This window comes from Cyclopterus lumpus, chromosome 9 (genome assembly GCF_009769545.1).
Source record: "Cyclopterus lumpus isolate fCycLum1 chromosome 9, fCycLum1.pri, whole genome shotgun sequence".
NCBI lineage: Eukaryota > Metazoa > Chordata > Actinopteri > Perciformes > Cyclopteridae > Cyclopterus > Cyclopterus lumpus.
Window position 1 is genome coordinate 1202501 of NC_046974.1, and position 22363 is coordinate 1224863.

At 42.4% G+C, this 22363-nt stretch overlaps 3 protein-coding genes and 1 non-coding gene across 4 annotated transcripts in view; 1 reads left to right on the forward strand and 3 right to left on the reverse strand.

Annotated features, from left to right (window-relative positions):
- Positions 1 to 1641, forward strand: part of LOC117736044 (ras-related protein Rab-14-like) — a 9657-nt gene extending 8016 nt beyond the window's left edge. The window contains exon 8 of the mRNA XM_034541052.1: positions 1 to 1641. This exon is cut by the window's left edge and continues 26 nt beyond it. Within this exon, the coding sequence (XP_034396943.1) occupies positions 1 to 152 (152 nt within the window). The 3' untranslated portion in view covers positions 153 to 1641.
- A 2113-nt stretch (positions 1642 to 3754) lies between these two features.
- On the reverse strand, positions 3755 to 11423 carry mak16 (MAK16 homolog (S. cerevisiae)). The gene is made up of 10 exons (XM_034541048.1): positions 11225 to 11423; positions 10701 to 10750; positions 10056 to 10165; positions 9776 to 9840; positions 9351 to 9502; positions 6994 to 7048; positions 6240 to 6314; positions 6041 to 6157; positions 4505 to 4570; positions 3755 to 4169 (listed from the first exon to the last, which is right to left on the reverse strand). Exons 1-10 carry the CDS (start codon positions 11237 to 11239, stop codon positions 3969 to 3971), a joined length of 906 nt encoding a protein of 301 aa, XP_034396939.1. The 5' UTR covers positions 11240 to 11423; the 3' UTR covers positions 3755 to 3968.
- A 1384-nt stretch (positions 11424 to 12807) lies between these two features.
- On the reverse strand, positions 12808 to 12907 carry LOC117737014. The gene has a single exon (XR_004610011.1). It is a non-coding gene; the product is annotated as a small nucleolar RNA U13 (small nucleolar RNA).
- Positions 12908 to 14730: 1823 nt separating this feature from the next.
- spinb (spindlin b) lies at positions 14731 to 21082 on the reverse strand. The gene is given in 7 exon segments (XM_034541049.1): positions 14731 to 17337; positions 17814 to 18047; positions 18885 to 19040; positions 20533 to 20627; positions 20774 to 20813; positions 20918 to 20945; positions 20947 to 21082. Coding segments are annotated over 7 exon segments (783 nt in total). The 5' UTR covers positions 20977 to 21082; the 3' UTR covers positions 14731 to 17137.
- Positions 21083 to 22363: the final 1281 nt, after the last annotated feature.

Genomic DNA, 22363 nt, shown 5'->3' on the forward strand with positions numbered 1-22363 from the left:
TGGAAGCAGCAAAGAGGATTTACCAGAACATCCAAGATGGCAGCCTGGACCTGAACGCTGCCGAGTCCGGAGTCCAGCACAAGCCGTCTGCGCCGCAGGGCGGCCGCCTGAACACCGACAGCCAGCCGGCCAAAGAAGGCTGCAGCTGCTAACCGCAGACCCAGTACCCAGAGACCCCCCCACGAGTCCTCTATGCAGAGTGCGTTAGACTGGCTTCATTTTCCGGTCCGACCAGCTGCTGTTGAATCCAGACCTCAGTTCAGTACCCAGAACCAGACTCAACCATCCTACCCATTAAATCAGGACACCCTCCAACCAAATCAACTATCGAGACCGGTCTCCAATAAACCGGTCTCTTGGATCCAAAGCTGGGTCCAGCTCAGTCACTAAGCCCACCACCAGATAAACCCTTTACCCCCCAAAACTGGATCGCCTGGCGGACCTTCCAAGTCTGGAGCACTGTTGGCCCGACTCATGTGAGGCTTGTTCAAATTTGGGACTAACCCGGTCCCCCTTCTGAAACCCAGGAGAGAAATACAAATCTAAACTAGACTTCACCAAAAGGGGTCGCCTTAGTTCGTAGTCTGGATCAGAGCCCTCTTGTAGTTCTTAGTCTAGATCAGAGTCCTGGTCCACGTCGAGACTTCACATCCATGGACGATTGACCTAAAGGTCGTCTCTAGGCCTGTCCCTAGACCCCCGCCTCTTCTGAGTCTGGACCCTGTCCACCGAAGTCCAAACACCTTGTCCCAGAAGAGAAGTAAAGACACGAGGCCCCTATCGACTAGATCTGATCCCCTAAGTTCCAACTTTGGACCCCCCAAGACTGGACCCAACTCCAGTGAAGGTCGTCCAACTACCTTGAATCTGGACTTCACTTCACCTCCAATGCGGATCAGCAGGCCAGACCAGATCCAGTAGCACCTCCATCTTAACATGTAGATAAAATCTAATCCGCTTTAGTCCAAACTCTGGATGTCTGGCCTCATAGTGGTCCTCGGGTCTTTAAACCCGCGTAACAGGTCCTTTACTCTGAACCTGGAGTGGCCGGAACCGGTTCCTTCTCCTTCTTCGGCTCACTTGAGTCTCTGAACATCTCTGTGGGGGAACCGGCGGCCCTTCAGAACTTCCGTCCCGTTGCGTTTACAAAGTGGACCAGAAGGCGGGTCGACGTGGATCGGAGGTGGTCACCTGGAATGCAGGTTTAAGGGGAACCTCCGGCTGATCCTTTGAGGGTCTTTCTGAAGCCAAAATCTCTCTATGATCATGTGATTGAGCGTTTGGAAGTGGTTCACCAGGCGGGTCGGTTCTGGTCTCGAGGGTTTTGGGTCTTTCCCTAAATCCCGTTCTCAGTCCGGACCTCTCGGTCTTTGCCGCTCCGGTCTCTTGCTCGTTCCCGTCCTCGTAGAAGTGCTCCGTTGGGTGGAGCACCAGAGCCGCACCCCCATAAACACCTCGCAGGGTCTTCGTGGGTCCAACGTTCAGGTCTCGATCCGAAAAACTGACGTAAAAACCAGAAAATCTCCCCGAATCCAACGAACATGAATTACAAAATAAAAACAATTAAAACTCGCTCTGAAACGTTCCTGAAGACACTAAGTCCACCCCCCAACACCCCCCAACAACACCCCCCAACACCCCCCAACAACACCCCCCAACAACACCCCCCAACACCCCCCAACACCCCCCACACCCCCCAACAACACCCCCCCAACACCCCCCAACAACACCCCCCAACACCCCCCCAACACCCCCCACACCCCCCAACAACACCCCCCAACAACACCCCCCAACACCCCCCAACACCCCCCCAACACCCCCCAACAAATGAGCGTGAATATTCTGAGGACCAGGACTCACTTGGGTCCTGGATCTGGTCTCTGTTACTAAGAACCGCGTGACTCCTTAAAGACTAATCTGTGGAGCGATGAAGGTATGTATGTATGTGTGTGTGTATATATATATATATATATATATATATATATATATATATATATATATATATATATATATATATATATATATATATATATATATATATATATTCTCCCTCTGTCGCTCCCTCTCTCTCTCTCTCTCTCTCTTTCTCTCTCTCTTTCTCTCTTTCTCTCTCTCTCTCTCTCTCGACGCATTCTGACTTCTTTTCCGAACGATTCTTTCCTCAAATGAGGTGTTTGTAGATGGTGAACCAGTCCTCCCAGTCCTCCCAGTCCTCCCAGTGCTCCCAGTTCATCGAGTCCCAGAAGGAACAAATGTCTCCAACAGGCGTCTGATGAATCAAAGCATAATTAATAATTCGGTAATTCATCATCTTTTTCTTTGCACCTTAAATACATTTAATACGTATTTTAATTACTTTTTGTTTTCTGTGATCTTCGTTGAGCTTTGATATTGTTTCCTTTTATTTTTTGTTATTAAAATGGTCAATTTTGAGAGTAAAATAATAAATACATGAATGGGTTAAATTAAGATGAAACCGGCACATAAAAGGTAAATGTTTTGTTTATCAGCTAGAAAAATTCAGAATTCTGACAAATTCTAACAGGAAGTCACAATTAAGAGACTTTCTACGCCAAAAATGACATTAGTTTAATTTACTTCACTTAGCGGCTCATAGTCATGATTTATATCATTTCATTTAATATAAATCTTGTTGATCATTGTTAGCTTTTCATCGTAATTTGTACATAAAGAAAACTTGAATACATTTTAGAAATGGATCAATTGTAATTATTACTATTGACAGATGAGTTGTTGGTGACATTTGGCCCCTTTGGGACTCCGTACTTGTATTTCTGGTCATTGTCTGAAAGGGGGAGGGGCTTAACTCCTCACTGTCCTCTGATTGGTGGGCAGAACCTTCTTCGACTTATGAATCAACCTCCTCGTCATCGCGTAATAACGGAAAGATTTTAACAAGTTTCCAGAAACCAAAAGGCTGAAATAAAACCTCAAAGGCCTTAAAGTTTGATTTATTATGAACAGAACGCGGCCTGTAGGGGGCAGTGTTGTTTATATTAACAGAACATCTGTTTTTAAAGATTCTGATTAATAAACAAACGTTTATAATTGAGTAAAAACTGCATTAAAATTCCTTAAATCGTCCAGATGGGGGCGCTGAAGAGAAGTTAACTTTGAAACGTCAGTGACTAAAATGAAGCCGCTTTTTCTTCTTCGCTCGGCTGAAAAACGCTCAGAACGTTTTTATTCTTTTTCTTTCCTGTGAAACGTCTGTTGGGTTTTTTCTGTCTGCTAAAGTAAAACAAACATGCTTCTTATGATTCTTTGACTATTTATATTCTAAATCTGTGATGATTTTCAGCTGAACCTCGTCCATGTACGACCGCGAGGATTCGGCTATTTGTAAATAAAGTATAAATATATATACTGTATACTCTGGTCTGTGTGCTTCTTTTAGAGCCAGGCTTTATGCTAAGCTAACATGGAACGAGTAGTTGTGAAGGTACTAATACCACAGGAGAGGTATCAATAAGTGAAAGTATATTAGTGAATCATGCAACGAGTAATAACTGATTTCATGACGTGAATGTCATGAAGGAATTTTTATATTTAACTAGAATCGCTACTTTGTTTCTTTTCCTTCAGTTTAAATGTCGTCGCTTTTTAGAGAAAATGTTTTAATTTGACCTGAAACGACTTTAAACTCTGGTGTGAAAACTAACAAAATAAAATACATTCTTAATTACATCGTATTTGTCTCGATAAAATGAAGACGTTAACTTTTAACGAGTCATTTACGTTGTTTTCCAAAACTGATTTATTGACACTTTCAAGATATTTATGAACTCAACATTTAACAAAACGTTATTTTTAAAGAAGGTAAAAGTCACTTTGTTTAGATCTGATTCCAGGTCAGGTGTGTCCATTAACCAACAAGCCAATGACCACGTGGAGGGGGCGTGTCCTCAGCACAGTCACAGTCCGATTGGCTGCCGAGGGCTGTGACATCACGATGTGGCCGTGCTCTTGGGGGCGGGCTCCATCTCGTACTCGATCTCCACGTACGACCGCTTCTTCTTCCTCGCCGAGCCGTTGGCGGGACATTTCCCCTTGGACCCGGAGGCCTTCGTCTCCTCCTCTTCCTCACTGGACGACTCCTCGTCTTGCTCCTCCTCCTCGTCGCTGCTCGTCCTCAGTTTGTTCATTTCCTGAGAGGAGAGAAAAGACCTTTAGACTCAATGCTCTTATTCTGAAACAAGTTTAAAACATCTTTATTTTTATAATATTAAATAAAACGTAGTAGATTAAATACTGTATCAAAGGACAAATAAACTTATGAGCTTCTGGTTATTGAAGCTCCATTTAACTGGCATAAAATCTGAGTTTAATAAATCATTTTATTTATACAACATTAAGTCTTAGTTTGATATTTAGAATTTGTCAGAAAAAAATTCAGCTTGTTTTTAACTTTTTAAATGATGAGAGGTTCCGTTTCCACAGAGGAGCAGGACTTTTATTTTGAAAAGTCCTCAGAGAGACTTACCTCGAAGTCGCTGAGGTCGCTTTCCTCCACTTCATCTTCTGCTACAAACTCTCTCTTCCCGACGTCCTGCAGACACGTTGACAGACAGGAAGTAGACACGTTCACAATCAGACAGGAAGTAGACACGTTCACAATCAGACAGGAAGTACACGTTCACAATCAGACAGGAAGTAGACACGTTCACAATCAGACAGGAAGTAGACACGTTCACAATCAGACAGGAAGTAGACTCGTTGACGTGAGACAGGAAGTAGACGCGTTGACAATCAGACAGGAAGTAGACACGTTCACAATCAGACAGGAAGTAGACACGTTGACAATCAGACAGGAAGTAGACACGTTGACAATCAGACAGGAAGTAGACACGTTCACAATCAGACAGGAAGTACACGTTCACAATCAGACAGGAAGTAGACACGTTGACAATCAGACAGGAAGTAGACACGTTGACAATCAGACAGGAAGTAGACACGTTCACAATCAGACAGGAAGTAGACACGTTGACAATCAGACAGGAAGTAGACACGTTGACAATCAGACAGGAAGTAGACTCGTTGACGTGAGACAGGAAGTAGACGCGTTGACAATCAGACAGGAAGTAGACTCGTTGACGTGAGACAGGAAGTAGACTCGTTGACAATCAGACAGGAAGTAGACTCGTTGACGTGAGACAGGAAGTAGACGCGTTGACAATCAGACAGGAAGTAGACTCGTTGACGTGAGACAGGAAGTAGACGCGTTGACAATCAGACAGGAAGTAGACGCGTTGACAATCAGACAGGAAGTAGACGTGTTGACAATCAGACAGGAAGTAGACTCGTTGACAATCAGACAGGAAGTAGACGCGTTGACAATCAGACAGGAAGTAGACTCGTTGACGTGAGACAGGAAATAGACTCGTTGACAATCAGACAGGAAGTAGACGCGTTGACAATCAGACAGGAAGTAGACGCGTTGACAATCAGACAGGAAGTAGACGCGTTGACAATCAGACAGGAAGTAGACGCGTTGACAATCAGACAGGAAGTAGACTCGTTGACAATCAGACAGGAAGTAGACGCGTTGACAATCAGACAGGAAGTAGACGCGTTGACAATCAGACAGGAAGTAGACTCGTTGACGTGAGACAGGAAGTAGACGCGTTGACAATCAGACAGGAAGTAGACTCGTTGACAATCAGACAGGAAGTAGACGCGTTGACAATCAGACAGGAAGTAGACGCGTTGACAATCAGACAGGAAGTAGACGCGTTGACAATCAGACAGGAAGTAGACTCGTTGACAATCAGACAGGAAGTAGACGCGTTCACAATCAGACAGGAAGTAGACTCGTTGACAATCAGACAGGAAGTAGACGCGTTGACGTGAGACAGGAAGTAGACTCGTTGACAATCAGACAGGAAGTAGACGCGTTGACAATCAGACAGGAAGTAGACGCGTTGACGTGAGACAGGAAGTAGACGCGTTGACAATCAGACAGGAAGTAGACTCGTTGACATCCCAGCTTTAGCTCAACCAATATGAAGACCGTCCTCACCTCGTCATCCTCCTCCTCCTCTTCCTCTTCCTCCCCCTCCTCTTCCTCACTATCTTCGTCCTGCTGCTCCAGAGCTTTATCGAAGGCGTGAACCGGGAAGTTGTAGATGTCTCCGTACTGAAAACCACCAGTTTAATAAAGTTTAAACAAGTCTGATCAATAAATAAATAAATATATATATAAAACATTGACGGCGTACCGTTCCCTGCTTCAGTCGCTCCAGAAGCTCTTTCTCGATGGCGTTGTCAAGCTGAGCGGCGATCAGAGCTTTCTCCTGCAGACAAGAGTGAAGAGTTAGTGGTGTCTCTGTGTGTGTGTGTCTCTGTGTGTGTGTCTCTGTGTGTGTGTGTGTGTGTCTCTGTGTGTGTGTGTGTCTCTGTGTGTGTGTCTCTGTCTCTGTGTGTGTCTCTGTGTGTGTGTGTGTGTCTCTGTGTGTGTGTCTCTGTCTCTGTGTGTGTGTGTCTCTGTGTGTGTGTCTCTGTGTGTGTGTGTGTGTCTCTGTGTGTGTGTGTGTCTCTGTGTGTGTGTCTCTGTCTCTGTGTGTGTGTGTCTCTGTGTGTGTGTCTCTGTGTGTGTGTGTGTGTCTCTGTGTGTGTGTGTGTCTCTGTGTGTGTCTCTGTGTCTCTGTGTGCGTCTGTGTGTCTGTGTCTCTGTGTGTGTGCGTCTGTGTGTCTGTGTCTCTGTGTGTGTGTGTGTCTCTGTGTGTGTCTGTGTCTGTGTCTCTGTGTGTGTGTGTGTCTCTGTGTGTGTGTGTGTGTGTCTGTGTCTCTGTGTGTGTGTGTGTCTCTGTGTGTCTGTGTGTGTGTGTGTGTCTCTGTGTGTGTGTGTGTCTCTGTGTGTGTGTGTGTCTCTGTGTGTGTCTCTGTGTGTCTGTGTGCGTCTGTGTGTCTGTGTCTCTGTGTGTGTGTGTCTGTGTGTGTGTGTGTGTCTCTGTGTGTGTCTGTGTCTCTCACCTCCTTCCTCTTCTCTCTCCTCTCCACTTTCCTGCTCAGAGGAACCAACTTCCTCCTGAAACAAACAAGATGAAAACAAAACTTTAAAATCAGAGTCGTGTTCAACGCTCGGCTCTCGTCTTATTTTGAAAGGCATCACTTCCACGAGGCAGAGATTATCATGTTTCAGTAAATGGAGATCAATAAAGTTGATTATCTTATGGACGAAAACTTAAAGAAAAACGTTCACTATCTTATTGTAGTAGTGTGCACTAGTACGCAGTAGAGTGTAGTAGTGTGTACTAGTACGCAGTAGAGTGTAGTAGTGTGCACTAGTACGCAGTAGAGTGTAGTAGTGTGTACTAGTACGCAGTAGAGTGTAGTAGTGTGCACTAGTACGCAGTAGAGTGTAGTAGTGTGTACTAGTACACAGTAGAGTGTAGTAGTGTGTACTAGTACGCAGTAGAGTGTAGTAGTGTGCACTAGTACGCAGTAGAGTGTAGTAGTGTGTACTAGTACGCAGTAGAGTGTAGTAGTGTGCACTAGTACGCAGTAGAGTGTAGTAGTGTGCACTAGTACGCAGTAGAGTGTAGTAGTGTGTACTAGTACGCAGTAGAGTGTAGTAGTGTGTACTAGTACGCAGTAGAGTGTAGTAGTGTGCACTAGTACGCAGTAGAGTGTAGTAGTGTGCACTAGTACGCAGTAGAGTGTAGTAGTGTGCACTAGTACGCAGTAGAGTGTAGTAGTGTGTACTAGTACGCAGTAGAGTGTAGTAGTGTGCACTAGTACGCAGTAGAGTGTAGTAGTGTGTACTAGTACGCAGTAGAGTGTAGTAGTGTGCACTAGTACGCAGTAGAGTGTAGTAGTGTGCACTAGTACGCAGTAGAGTGTAGTAGTGTACACTAGTACGCAGTAGAGTGTAGTAGTGTGTACTGTACACAGTAGAGTATAGTAGTGTGCACTAGTACGCAGTAGAGTGTAGTAGTGTGCACTAGTACGCAGTAGAGTGTAGTAGTGTGCACTAGTACGCAGTAGAGTGTAGTAGTGTGCACTAGTACGCAGTAGAGTGTAGTAGTGTGCACTAGTACGCAGTAGAGTGTAGTAGTGTGCACTAGTACGCAGTAGAGTGTAGTAGTGTACACTAGTACGCAGTAGAGTGTAGTAGTGTGTACTAGTACGCAGTAGAGTGTAGTAGTGTGCACTAATACGCAGTAGAGTGTAGTAGTGTGCACTATTACGCAGTAGAGTGTAGTAGTGTGCACTAGTACGCAGTAGAGTGTAGTAGTGTGTACTAGTATGCAGTAGAGTGTAGTAGTGTGCACTAGTACGCAGTAGAGTGTAGTAGTGTGTACTAGTACGCAGTAGAGTGTAGTAGTGTGCACTAGTACGCAGTAGAGTGTAGTAGTGTGTACTAGTACACAGTAGAGTGTAGTAGTGTGCACTAGAACGCAGTAGAGTGTAGTAGTGTGCACTAGTACGCAGTAGAGTGTAGTAGTGTGTACTAGTACGCAGTAGAGTGTAGTAGTGTGCAATAGTACGCAGTAGAGTGTAGTAGTGTGTACTAGTACACAGTAGAGTGTAGTAGTGTGTACTAGTACGCAGTACAGTGTACTGTACGCAGTAGAGTGTAGTAGTGTGTACTAGTACGCAGTAGAGTGTAGGAGAGTGTACTGTACGCAGTACAGTGTAGTAGTGTGTACTGTACGCAGTAGAGTGTAGTAGTGTGCACTAGTACGCAGTAGAGTGTAGTAGTGTGTACTAGAACGCAGTAGAGTGTAGTAGTGTGCACTAGTACGCAGTAGAGTGTAGTAGTGTGTACTAGTACGCAGTAGAGTGTAGTAGTGTGCACTAGTACGTAGTAGAGTGTAGTAGTGTGTACTAGTACACAGTAGAGTGTAGTAGAGTGTACTGTACGCAGTAGAGTGTAGTAGTGTGTACTAGTACACAGTAGAGTGTAGTAGTGTGCACTAGTACGCAGTAGAGTGTAGTAGTGTGTACTGTACGCAGTAGAGTGTAGTAGTGTGTACTAGTACGCAGTAGAGTGTAGTAGAGTGTACTGTACGCAGTACAGTGTAGTAGTGTGTACTAGTACGCAGTAGAGTGTACTGTACGCAGTAGAGTGTAGTAGTGTGTACTAGTACACAGTAGAGTGTAGTAGTGTGCACTAGTACGCAGTAGAGTGTAGTAGTGTGTACTGTACGCAGTAGAGTGTAGTAGTGTGTACTAGTACGCAGTAGAGTGTAGTAGAGTGTACTGTACGCAGTACAGTGTAGTAGTGTGTACTAGTACGCAGTAGAGTGTAGTAGTGTGTACTGTACGCAGTAGAGTGTAGTAGTGTGTACTAGTACGCAGTAGAGTGTACTGTACGCAGTACTCACCGTCTCTTCAGGACCAGCTTGCGCATGCGGATCAGGTACTGAGTGATTTTGGTGAAACGTTGTTTACATTTGTGTCGAAGGAATCGAGGCCAATAGATCAAACTCTCATCGATCATTTCCAAAGATTTCTCATAGTTCTTACTGAGCTTCACCTGCAACACACACACCACTACATGTAAATATATCAAACAAATATATACATATATAAATATATAATTATACAAAATGATATAGAAATATATTATTAAATATAGAGACAGATTAAGCACACGATACGCCGGCATCGAGCTGACGATCCAATATTCAAAGTCAGTAACAAACAGTGATTATAATATCTTATATACGCGTGTGCACGTGCGTGTGTGTGTGTGTGTGTGTATGTATGTATATATATATATATATAAAAATAAATAAACGTTGCTCACCTTCTCCCACATCTTAGCAGGAAACGCTGCTCTCTCGATCACCTTCATGTAGAGGAAACACTGACCTGAGGAGAGAAGTCAGGATTAACGTCACCATGTTGTTGATGTAACTACTGGTAATAACTAATGTAACTACTATAATTTAATGTAACTACTATATAATAACTAATGTAACTACCATAATAACTAATGTAACTACCATAATAACTAATGTAACTACCATAATAACGCATGTAACTACTATAATTTACTGTAACTACTATAATAAAGTCTAAAGTACCTTTCTCCTCCCGGATGGTGGCGTACTGGCTGTTGGCGAGCGGGCAGGAGGACCGGTTACACAACCCCGTGATGTTGTACTCATTGCGGCAGAAGCCCTGACTCCTGGTCCTGAGGACGGAAGACGCTCAGCATCAGAGACGCGGTTCTTCAACGTTATTCATCCAGGAACAGAAACGTTCTCCAGATCAAACATTCAGTAAAACTGGATTTCATGAAACATGAAGATCGTAGATTCACAAAACTCGTGAAATACACAAAAGAAAACCAAAATCCAAGAAGATAAAAGGCAGGATTAAATATTAACAGATGTAAAAAAATAATACATGTGTGTGGTAGAAACACATATTACATAGGATGTCAACAGAAATGTAGTAAATGTACATAATTATAAGCAATACATGAATATATATGAACAGGAAGTATAAAAGTACATGAAGCTAAAGGGACGGAGCAGCAGACAGAATATTATTTATAGATAAACATTAAAATAATCTAATGATTACAACCACTTTACCTTTATATACTTTAGTAACATGTATTACATGTATATATTATTATACATACTGGATGTTTTATTCACTTCTCTATAACTTGTTTATATATATATATTTATATTTAATGACCTGATTGGAGGGAAACTTACTTGACTTTAAAGGAGCAGAACTGTTGGTTCCCGATGATGTCCCAGATCACCTGCACAGATCACAAGCAACACATAATAAATAAACAATAATAATAACACGTATAATCATGTGTTCCTCGTGATAAGAGTATACACACGCACACACACATTAAATTAAGTCTATTTTTACTGAACCATCAGACTCTCGGATTGAAAAATGACGTCAGTTTACTGAATTAGAATGTGAATAAATTGTAATTAAGTAAAAGATGATGGTGTATGACGTGATTATAATAAAGTGTGTGATAAAGTGGAGTTCACAGAGCAGCTTAAAACACGTTGATGAAGTCACGTGGGACATAAAAACCGTTTCCAGCCGGAGGACCGCGGGTGTTTAACTATTCAATACGTTTACTGTGTGGGATAATAACAACAATAACAACAATAACAATAATATAGTGTACGCATCATCTACATGTCGAAGGAGTTAGCAGCTAGCGTTAGCACGAGGACGCCGCGCGCTAGCTGCGTCGTGCTGAACTCACGTCGTCGTGCTGCATCTTGACTTCACGGAGCAGGAGCTCGCTTCACTCCGCGAGGCGGCCGCTGGTTTCACTGACGGTCAACTCGTTAAAGTTCAGCTGTGGAAGGTTTCTGCCGGCGGAGCCACATGTACGGTCAGGGAGCCACCATCTTTGTTTGCAACGGGCGAGATCTCGGCATCCTGACGTCATTGAAGTCAGGAAGTATCGCGATATTTGGAATTCTATCAAAGTTCTAGAACTTTTTTTTTTTTACTGCTTTTTTATTATCGCGTTTACTTTACTCTTAATGCAGTTGTTATGTTCTATTTTGCAAATGTGTCAGTATTATTTATTGTAACACTTAAATATATTTTCTGCAGAAGAATTCCTTACAGGATAAATAAATAATAATTAATAAAAAGGTGTCATTTACACGGTGTCAACATCTATGTTTACATTTAGAGTTTATTGTTTATTATTATCATCGACTGTGACTGACGTCACTCAGGAGACACAAACATGTTGTTTCACAAAACTGTAAGGTATCAACCACTTCATCCTCCTCTTCATCAACCACTTCATCCTCCTCTTCATCAACCACTTCATCCTCCTCTTCATCAACCACTTCATCCTCCTCTTCATCAACCACTTCATCATCCTCTTCATCAACCACTTCATCCTCCTCTTCATCAACCACTTCATCCTCCTCTTCATCAACCACTTCATCCTCCTCTTCATCAACCACTTCATCCTCCTCTTCATCAACCACTTCATCCTCCTCTTCATCAACCACTTCATCCTCCTCTTCATCAACCACTTCATCAACCACTTCATCCTCCTCTTCATCAACCACTTCATCCTCCTCTTCATCAACCACTTCATCCTCCTCTTCATCAACCACTTCATCATCCTCTTCATCAACCACTTCATCCTCCTCTTCATCAACCACTTCATCCTCCTCTTCATCAACCACTTCATCCTCCTCTTCATCAACCACTTCATCAACCACTTCATCCTCCTCTTCATCAACCACTTCATCAACCACTTCATCCTCCTCTTCATCAACCACTTCATCCTCCTCTTCATCAACCACTTCATCCTCCTCTTCATCAACCACTTCATCCTCCTCTTCATCAACCACTTCATCCTCCTCTTCCTCAGCATCTTCTACTTTCTCCCCTTGGCAACATCATACATTGTTTAATGTTCTACTTTGTCAGTATTATTATTTATTTTACACTATTTCACACCAATTATTATGCTTATTATGCTATCTATTGTTTTCTGTCATTTTTCTTTTGTAATCTTGAAATGAAAAATAAAATAAAATAAAATAAAATAAAATAAAATAAAATAAAATAAAATAAAATAAAATAAAATAAAATAAAATAAAATAAAATAAAATAAAATAAAATAAAATAAAATAAAATAAAATAAAATAAAATAAAATAAAATAAAATAAAATAAAATAAAATAAAATAAAATAAAATAAAATAAAATAAAATAAAATAAATACAGTTCCACCAACATTACTTAATGAAAGTCTCTTTAGAAAATAAGTATTGTTTACATTGACTCAATTGTACCCGTGACTTCCGGTTCAGGATCAGAAGGGCTGAGGCGCATTGCGTAACAAGTGAAGGCAGCACCTTTCACAGAGGGTCCGTGAACGCACCATTCATCACACTCATGAACCAGAAGGATGTCGGTAAAGATGGCGCTGGAGCTTTGTGTGCGGGCTCCGCAGCTCTTTGAGTCACGGTGTCAACATCTATGTTTACATTTAGAGTTTATTGTTTATTATTATCATCGACTGTGACTGACGTCACTCAGGAGACACAAACATCAGGCTGTTGTTTGTGTTTATATTTAACGGCTTCGGGAAAGCAGAGTTTGGCTCTCTGTCTGCAGCGGTGCATTGTGGGAGGAGCAGCGGTGCATTGTGGGAGGAGCAGCTGGAGGAAGAAGCAACAGTGACACGTGGCGGTGTGGAAGGAAACTGGACTCAGATAAAGTTCAGCTAATTAATAATCACATTTTAAAAAGGACTTCCGGTTCAATAGCCCAGTGGAGGAAGTATTTAGATCCTATACTGCAGTAAAAGTACAAATACTTCACTGTACAATTACACTGTCACAGTAATATGGATTTACGTGTAAAGATATATATATATATATATATATATATATATATATATATATATATATATATATCTTTACATACATATATACATATATGTATCTTTACATACATTATTAATTGTATATATATATATATATATATATATATATATATATATATATATACAGGAAATATTTAGATATCTTGGAGTAAAGGTACAAATACAATACTAGAGATATTCAATTAAAATTAATCGAGATCCAGTTTGAGATCATTTCCTCATTAAAGGTGCAGAAAGTCTCAATAATGTTTAACTCTATGATTTAGTTCCATGTATATATATATATATATATATATATATATGTATACACATACATGTATATATACATATATATATGTATACACATACAGTATATGTATATATATACACAAATATGTATATATTCAATAACGTATATATACATATACGTATATATACATATATATATAGTTTTGTATATTTACTATTTATATATAGAATACAGCTGTTATATCCTAACAGTTGTATTATTATTAGTTTTTAGTCAACAACGGACTAATTTCAACATTCAATATTTATTGTCAAATTATTAAATTACACTGAATAAATAAAAAATATTTATTTGATCTAATAATAAATACATGTTCCTTTATCTCAAGTAAAATAAGGGCTGCATTAAAATAATAAAATACAGAAAGCTTTCGTAAAATGTAAAATGTCGAAACTTAATTTTTCGAAAAAGAAATTCCACAGAATTAGCGTAAATCTTTAAATTCAGTTCCTTCAGGCGTGAAGTCAAAAAGACATTATATATATATTATAATATAATATTCTTCTTCTCTTATTCAGAATTAAAGAGCGAGTATTCTCATGTTGGACCCTGAGATGGTTTTGGAGCTGTCAATAATAATAACAACATACTCTCCACACACATGTACATTTATTGATATATTTATTGTTGTTAGATTGTTTCGACATGATGTAATTATTTGGGTCTGCTGTATCTCACGGTGATCGTCATGGTAACCACAAGGCTGCCGGTTCGATCCCGAGTTCATGTTGAAGTGCCCTTGAGCAATGCACTGAACCCCCAGTTGCTCCTTAATAACCACGACTGGGTTAATGCAGAGATAGAGGATCAATTATTATTATTATTAATAATATATTTGTGTTCCGGCTTCTTCTCTTACGGATATTTGACTAAAATCTGCAATTAAAAATAAAAAATACATGAAAAAATGTAAGTAATTTCTATATTTATGTGAATTTGTGACCATTAAACTAAACTTTCTGAAGTGTCATCAGGCTGATATTTAACATTAAATGAATTAATAATTAAATGAGTTAAATAAAAGATCCTCTGAAACAGGAAGAAGCGACTCGTGAGTGAAAAAGACAGAAACGTGTTTATTCAGTAAATATTGAGCCGGCTGAACAACATGGCGTCTTAAAGGGACACGCCGCCAGCAACGGCTGGCAGATGTTCTGTTTCCACTCGTTCTGCTCAAACACCCACGAACAGCAGCAGCCTCCAAAAGAAACATGGGCCAGGGAAAACAAACAAACAAACAAACAAACAAACAAACGAGAGGCGCTCAAAGCCACAACAGACAGAAGTCAGCCGAACAACCGAAGAACGACAACATGCAACGCACACCGAGTTACACCGAGCTATAGGCATGCAAAAACAACACACACACACACAGGCTGAAGATCCACCCAGACTGGTCCGTCTACCCCCGAGGTGCATTGTGGGTATTCAGCGGATCGAGCGGCGGCTCGCTGACCGTTCGATCCGTAAATATATTCTCACGGTTTTCTTCTCGTCAGAGAACATTTATGTTTTTTTAAACGTTAATAAATCTCTTCTGGCCCTCATCGGTTTTCACAAGAGTTCTAGAACCAGAAGCCGGGTTCTTATGGAAAAACACGCATTCTAGAACACTGAAGTCCCGTCTCTCTAGAACCTGACGCGGAACACAACGTGTTTTTTGGATGAGTTGTTCCAAGGAGAACCAGAAGAACGTGTGTGGTTCCACAACAAGCGGCCCCGTGTGTGGTTCCATGTTCCTTTTGTTCTTTAAAAACACGGGGAACACGAGGATTCTAGAATGTGAGGAACGTGAAATGAATCTAGAACCTGAAGCAGAACCTCAAATGTTTTTGTATTAAAATTAAAAAAATAAAAAAGTGACGAGACGCGTTCCAGAAAACGGGTTCCAGAGAGGCGGATGGACGAGCCTCGTAGAATGCGCGTTGGGTTCTACGTTCTAGAGCCGGAGGGTTCTAAACAAACGACTCCAGAACCAAATGTTACGGAACCCGCGACGCTTCAGATCCAGAAGGAACCGCTGGGTTTCGGGGGTTCGGGCACAGGAGACGCGGATCAGGCAACACGGCTGCTAACGTCGACTGTTGTGGGCGGAGCTAAGAGCAAAGGATTGTGGGAGATGGAGTTTTTCTTCCACACACCGAGCTGCTGCGAGTCGATTGAAGACAACCGACTCGATTAAAAGAAAGGGATCGAACCGACGGGCTTCTCCTTCTCACCGGGTCATGAACCAAACGCAGAAGAACAATGTACAAAGAGTCATGTGTATAAACATATCAACAAAAACAAACTGTACAGATATGAAAGCAGGAGATAAGAAGGGAAACATCTTTTTATAAAAACACGGAGGGGGGGGGGGGGCGTGACGACTGCTACAGGTTCACCGTCACGCTGATTTCGGGGCTTTTTATTGAAACTCAGGACCAATTAGAACGGATCAATACTGCATCAGGACGCGAAAGGACAACATTTGAGATAAAACCTTAATTAATAGTTTATAAACATTTATAAACGTGTAATAAAGGGTTCATAACACACTGAAATGTCGTCGTGAGCCGACACAAAGGAGGAAGTGACGAATACTGAACATGAATAAACACTCGGATGCACTGAACATCGTCGTGAGTTATAAACAGTAAAGGTTACGGACCGTTATGAACGTCACGAATATCCCAAACAAACGATCAATAACGACATCGATCTCGTCTGCTGCCGCAAGGCCTTCTGGGTAATGTAGGAGCCAGCAGCAGCGGGGGGGGGAAGAAGACCGCAAAGAATCGAGAGAAACAGAAACAGTCTCGTGTCCTCTGGGTTTTCCTTCACGGCGTCTTTCAGACTTTCAGCATCTTTGTTCGTCTACAGGTGACCTGCAGGGAGGAGGCGGGGCCAGTGAAATGCTCTGTGATTGGACAGTCCCCTCCCGTGTGACCTCTACAGACGGTTCAGCTCTCTGAAGACCCGCCCCCTTCATCAACCCGGCAGACGGACAGGGTTTCAGGAAAGAAGGGGGGCAGGTGGTCCCCTCGGGATCGGGTCCAATTGAACTAACGGGTTTCAGTTATTCCAAATAAGACGGGGGTCGCTGGTCTTCTTTGGGGCGCTCAAACCAGGAAGCTTTCCCAACGGGTCTAAGGAAGTCTGGACCCTGATGATGGCTGACAGAAGACTGGAGACACTTGAAGACGTCTTCCAGTCGTGGTTGGTTGTAGTCTCCCCGTCTTGCTTGTAGTCTTGGTTGCAGTCTCTCCGTCTGGGTGAGGGGGCGGGGCTTCCGTAACCACGGATACTTTTCGTGTTAAAGGCGTTTTCATAAAGGAAAGAGTAAAGAATGATATCATCCGTCTCGAGCGTCTCTAGAGTTTGTGGAGCTGCAGTTTTTCCTTCAATGGGGTCTACGCAGGTCTCAGTAAGTCTTTTTGGGGAGGGGGCATGGGGGTAGGGTCCTGGACCGGGCATTCTGGTCTTAGGAGGTCTTGACCAGGTCGTAGACGTAGATGTGGAAGTCGTCGTCGAACTTGATGAAGTAGACGGAGGGCTTGGCCTCCACCTGGTGGATCACCATCCCCGACCGCTTTCCTCCGTCCTCCTTGGCGTACTCCACCTGTTTGCCCACCAGGGAGTCCACCACCTCGCCGGGCTCCCGCTCCGCCGCCACACTGTCGTCTACAGAGGGGGAGACAGGGTCAGTCTGGTTGGTCACCAGGTCAGCGGCTGGCAGATAGTAACATAGTGAGAACATGAGCGTTAACACATGGAGCAGAGACTTCTATACAACCAGAGGAGTCGCCCCCTGGTGGCCAGGAGAGAGAATGCAGCTTTAACACATGAAGCATAGACTTCTATACAACCAGAGGAGTCGCCCCACTGGTGGTCAGGAGAGAGAATGCAGCTATAACACATGAAGCATAGACTTCTATACAACCAGAGGAGTCGCCCCACTGGTGGTCAGGAGAGAGAATACAGCTTTAACACATGAAGCATAGACTTCTATACAACCAGAGGAGTCGCCCCACTGGTGGTCAGGAGAGAGAATACAGCTTTAACACATGAAGCATAGACTTCTATACAACCAGAGGAGTCGCCCCCTGGTGGTCAGGAGAGAGAATGCAGCTTTCTGAAGTGAACCCAGCAGAACTCACTGGAGTCGGGCATGATGCGCAGGTCTCCCTCCTTGTAGTCGTCCAGCAGCTGGTACATGTAGAGGACCGGGTCTTTCTCGTAGGTGATGTAGAACCAGGCCGTCATGATGGGGGCTCGGGCCAGCACCATCCCCCTCCACTCCTCCTTCGGCCCGTCCTCCGTCTCGAACATGTGCTCCACCGCTTTGCCGATCATCGTCTCCGCCAGCATGGAGTCGCTCACGCGGGCCGGAGCTGGACCAATCACAGAGTGGGAGGGGCTTATTAAAACTGCACATTTTACAGACACCGCAGAAGTCACTCCTCCTTCACTTGTTCCCTCCCACCTTCAGACCATCAGTGAATTTAGATTTAGAAGATAAATTAATAAAAACAAGGTTATAGTGAAAATAATTATTAAAAATAAATAAATATATATATATATATATATATATATATATATATATATAGAGGGAGAGAGATAGAAGAAAAAATACGGTTGAAAATAACAATAATCAAAATAGCAACAATAATTACAGAGTAAAAAAGAAAATAAGTAACCAAAAAGTAATGATTCTGGTATTTATTTAAAGAGAAAAAAGACCAAGAATACAAAATGATAACTAAAAGATACCAAAAAAATTATAAACTAAGAAAAGAAAGGAAATAGCAATAAAATAAAATAAATAAATATATATAGTTAAAGGTTAATACTCTGTTCTTAAGACTATAATCGATAATGGTTTAAAGTCTCGATTTCTCCGATAGTGGTTTTGGTTTCTCTCACGTTAACAAAAAATGATATCTGATGATATTAAAAAAAGCTGTGATGGACATTTTGTTCCCACCTTTCTTTAAATTAATTACTCTGAAACGAACAAACTATAAACTTGTATATTACAATAAAAAAGTAATTTAAATCCTTCAGCTTGGTGGACTGAATACATTCAGTCCAAATCGTCGGCTTCCTCGTCGTTAAATTGAACCCTGGCCCACCGCCCCTTCAGTCCGAGCTGAGGTGCGCTGCAGTTCCTCCGGTGTCCTCCAGGTGCTGCTGTGATCTACCTGGGCCCAACAAGGAAAGGAGCTCACCCACTCGGTCGGGCAGCACCTCCAGGCCCACCACCCGCTCGTCGCTGTACAGCTCCAGGCCGTAGATGCAGTCGAAGCCGTCGTACTTGATCAGGTAGAGGGACGGATTGACGGGGACCTGGTCCAGCACGGTCCCCTTCCACTGGGACGACTTGCCTGAGAGGACGAGTAGGGGTTCATTCAGAGCGACGACTTCATAACAACTCCCCAATTTAAAAGACAGAATGTATTCTTGATCTGAAGTAACAAATGTGTCTCTTTGTAGTTAACGTTTGTCTCTGTAGTTAACGCGTGTCTCTTTGTAGTTAACGCATGTCTCTTTGTAGTTAACGTTTGTCTCTGTAGTTAACGTTTGTCTCTGTAGTTAACGTTTGTCTCTGTAGTTAACACGTGTCTCTTTGTAGTTAACGCGTGTCTCGTTGTAGTTAACGCGTGTCTCTTTGTAGTTAACGCGTGTCTCTGTAGTTAACGCCTCTCTCTGTAGTTAACGCGTGTCTCTGTAGTTAACGCCTCTCTCTGTAGTTAACGCGTGTCTCTGTAGTTAACGCCTCTCTCTGTAGTTAACGCGTGTCTCTGTAGTTAACGCCTCTCTCTGTAGTTAACATGTGTCTCTTTGTAGTTAACGTGTGTCTCTTTGTAGTTAACGCGTGTCTCTTTGTAGTTAACGCGTGTCTCTTTGTAGTTAACGTTTGTCTCTGTAGTTAACGCGTGTCTCTTTGTAGTTAACGCGTGTCTCTTTGTAGTTAACGCGTGTCTCTTTGTAGTTAACGTTTGTCTCTGTAGTTAACGCGTGTCTCTTTGTAGTTAACGCGTGTCTCTTTGTAGTTAACGATTGTCTCTGTAGTTAACATGTGTCTCTTTGTAGTTGACGTGTGTCTCTTTGTAGTTAACGCGTGTCTCTGTAGTTAACGCGTGTCTCTTTGTAGTTAACGTTTGTCTCTGTAGTTAACACGTGTCTCTGTAGTTAACACGTGTCTCTTTGTAGTTAACGCGTGTCTCTTTGTAGTTAACACGTGTCTCTTTGTAGTTAACGCGTGTCTCTTTGTAGTTAACGCGTGTCTCTGTAGTTAACGTTTGTCTCTGTAGTTAACGCGTGTCTCTTTGTAGTTAACGTTTGTCTCTGTAGTTAACGCGTGTCTCTTTGTAGTTAACGCGTCTCTTTGTAGTTAACGTTTGTCTCTGTAGTTAACACGTGTCTCTTTGTAGTTAACGCGTGTCTCTTTGTAGTTAACGCGTGTCTCTGTAGTTAACGCGTGTCTCTTTGTAGTTAACGCGTGTCTCTTTGTAGTTAACGCGTGTCTTTTTGTATTTAACACTTGTCTCTTTGTAGTTAACGATTGTCTCTGTAGTTAACATGTGTCTCTTTGTAGTTGACGTGTGTCTCTTTGTAGTTAACGTTTGTCTCTGTAGTTAACATGTGTCTCTTTGTAGTTAACGCGTGTCTCTTTGTAGTTAACGCGTGTCTCTTTGTAGTTAACGTTTGTCTCTTTGTAGTTAACATGTGTCTCTTTGTAGTTAACGCGTGTCTCTTTGTAGTTAATTTGTGATCATTTTCTGCATTGTTGTGGTTGTTTTGGACTCTTCGAAGTCTTGTATTGTCTCTTTTCACATCAACCCCCCCCCTCTTTCTTTCTTGAATCACACTTACTGCCCTCCTTCCAGATGTGCTGGATCCTGCAGCCCACTATGTTCCTTCTGGGCTGAGCCAGAGTCTTACTGGGACCAACACTGGTCCTCTGCTTCCTGCAGGGAGAGAAAGAAATATGAGAAACTGATGAAGAAGAGCAGAAGAAAGCCAGGAGATGAAGATGGCCTTTCATTTAACATCTGGCTTTTTTAAAATAAAGAACGCACAAACGAAAGCTCCTCCAAACATCCGTCACACTCACTTCTTCTTCTTCATCATGTTTGCAGAAACGCCGGAATGTCCTGAAACACAAACGCATCCGTCACTGACGGGGTGGTGCGTTCAAGGACGCAAAGCGCCAAACGTTTTAATGTGGGGAAAAGACCCTATGATCTCAGGGACTCACCCCCGTCTGCTCGGGGGGGCCGCGGGGCCGCTGGGCTCTTGAATGGGGTCTTCATTCATCCACCTGTAAGGGGGGCAGCCAGCCAGGCCGCCGGTCCAGACTAAACGCGGTGCAGTCGGTGTGCGTGACAACAGGCCGAGGGGGGAGGGAAAGGGAAGGCGGGGAGGGTGGGGGGGTGGAGGGAAAGGGAAGGAGGGGGAGGGGAGGGGGGGAGGAGGTGGGAAAGGAGGGAGGAGGTGGTGGGAGAGAAGGAGCACCAGGAACTAGGCCGGGCCCTGGACGGGCTGCATGCAGTCCGGGTGCAGGCTAACACCTGGAGACCGAGGCGACGTCACAGCCGAGGGACGTGATGAGGAGGACGAGTGTTCAGCCTGAGGAGGAAAGTTTAACATGATAGACGTCAGACTAACGGATTATCACAATAGTATTGATCGACTATAAAACTGATCAGCCTGCTTAATGTTGCTCTTCTTCTTCATGTTTTAACGGTAGTTTACATGCATAATGTTGCTCTTCTTCTTCTTCATGTTTTAACGGTAGTTTACATGCATAATGTTGCTCTTCTTCTTCATGTTTTAACGGTAGTTTACATGCATAATGTTGCTCTTCTTCTTCTTCATGTTTTAACGGTAGTTTAAATGCTTAATGTTGCTCTTCTTCTTCATGTTTTAACGGTAGTTTAGATGCTTAATGTTGCTCTTCTTCTTCATGTTTTAACGGTAGTTTAGATGCTTAATGTTGCTCTTCTTCATGTTTTAACGGTAGTTTAGATGCTTAATGTTGCTCTTCTTCTTCATGTTTTAACAGTAGTTTACATGCATAATGTTGCTCTTCTTCTTCATGTTTTAACAGTAGTTTACATGCTTAATGTTGCTGCTCTTCTTCATGTTTTAACAGTAGTTTAGATGCTTAATGTTGCTCTTCTTCTTCTTCATGTTTTAACAGTAGTTTACATGCATAATGTTGCTCTTCTTCTTCATGTTTTAACGGTAGTTTAGATGCTTAATGTTGCTCTTCTTCTTCATGTTTTAACAGTAGTTTACATGCATAATGTTGCTCTTCTTCTTCATGTTTTAACAGTAGTTTACATGCTTAATGTTGCTGCTCTTCTTCATGTTTTAACAGTAGTTTAGATGCTTAATGTTGCTCTTCTTCTTCATGTTTTAACAGTAGTTTACATGCATAATGTTGCTCTTCTTCTTCATGTTTTAACGGTAGTTTAGATGCTTAATGTTGCTCTTCTTCTTCATGTTTTAACGGTAGTTTAGATGCTTAATGTTGCTCTTCTTCTTCTTCATGTTTTAACGGTAGTTTAGATGCATAATGTTGCTCTTCTTCTTCTTCATGTTTTAACGGTAGTTTACATGCATAATGTTGCTCTTCTTCTTCATGTTTTAACGGTAGTTTAGATGCTTAATGTTGCTCTTCTTCTTCTTCATGTTTTAA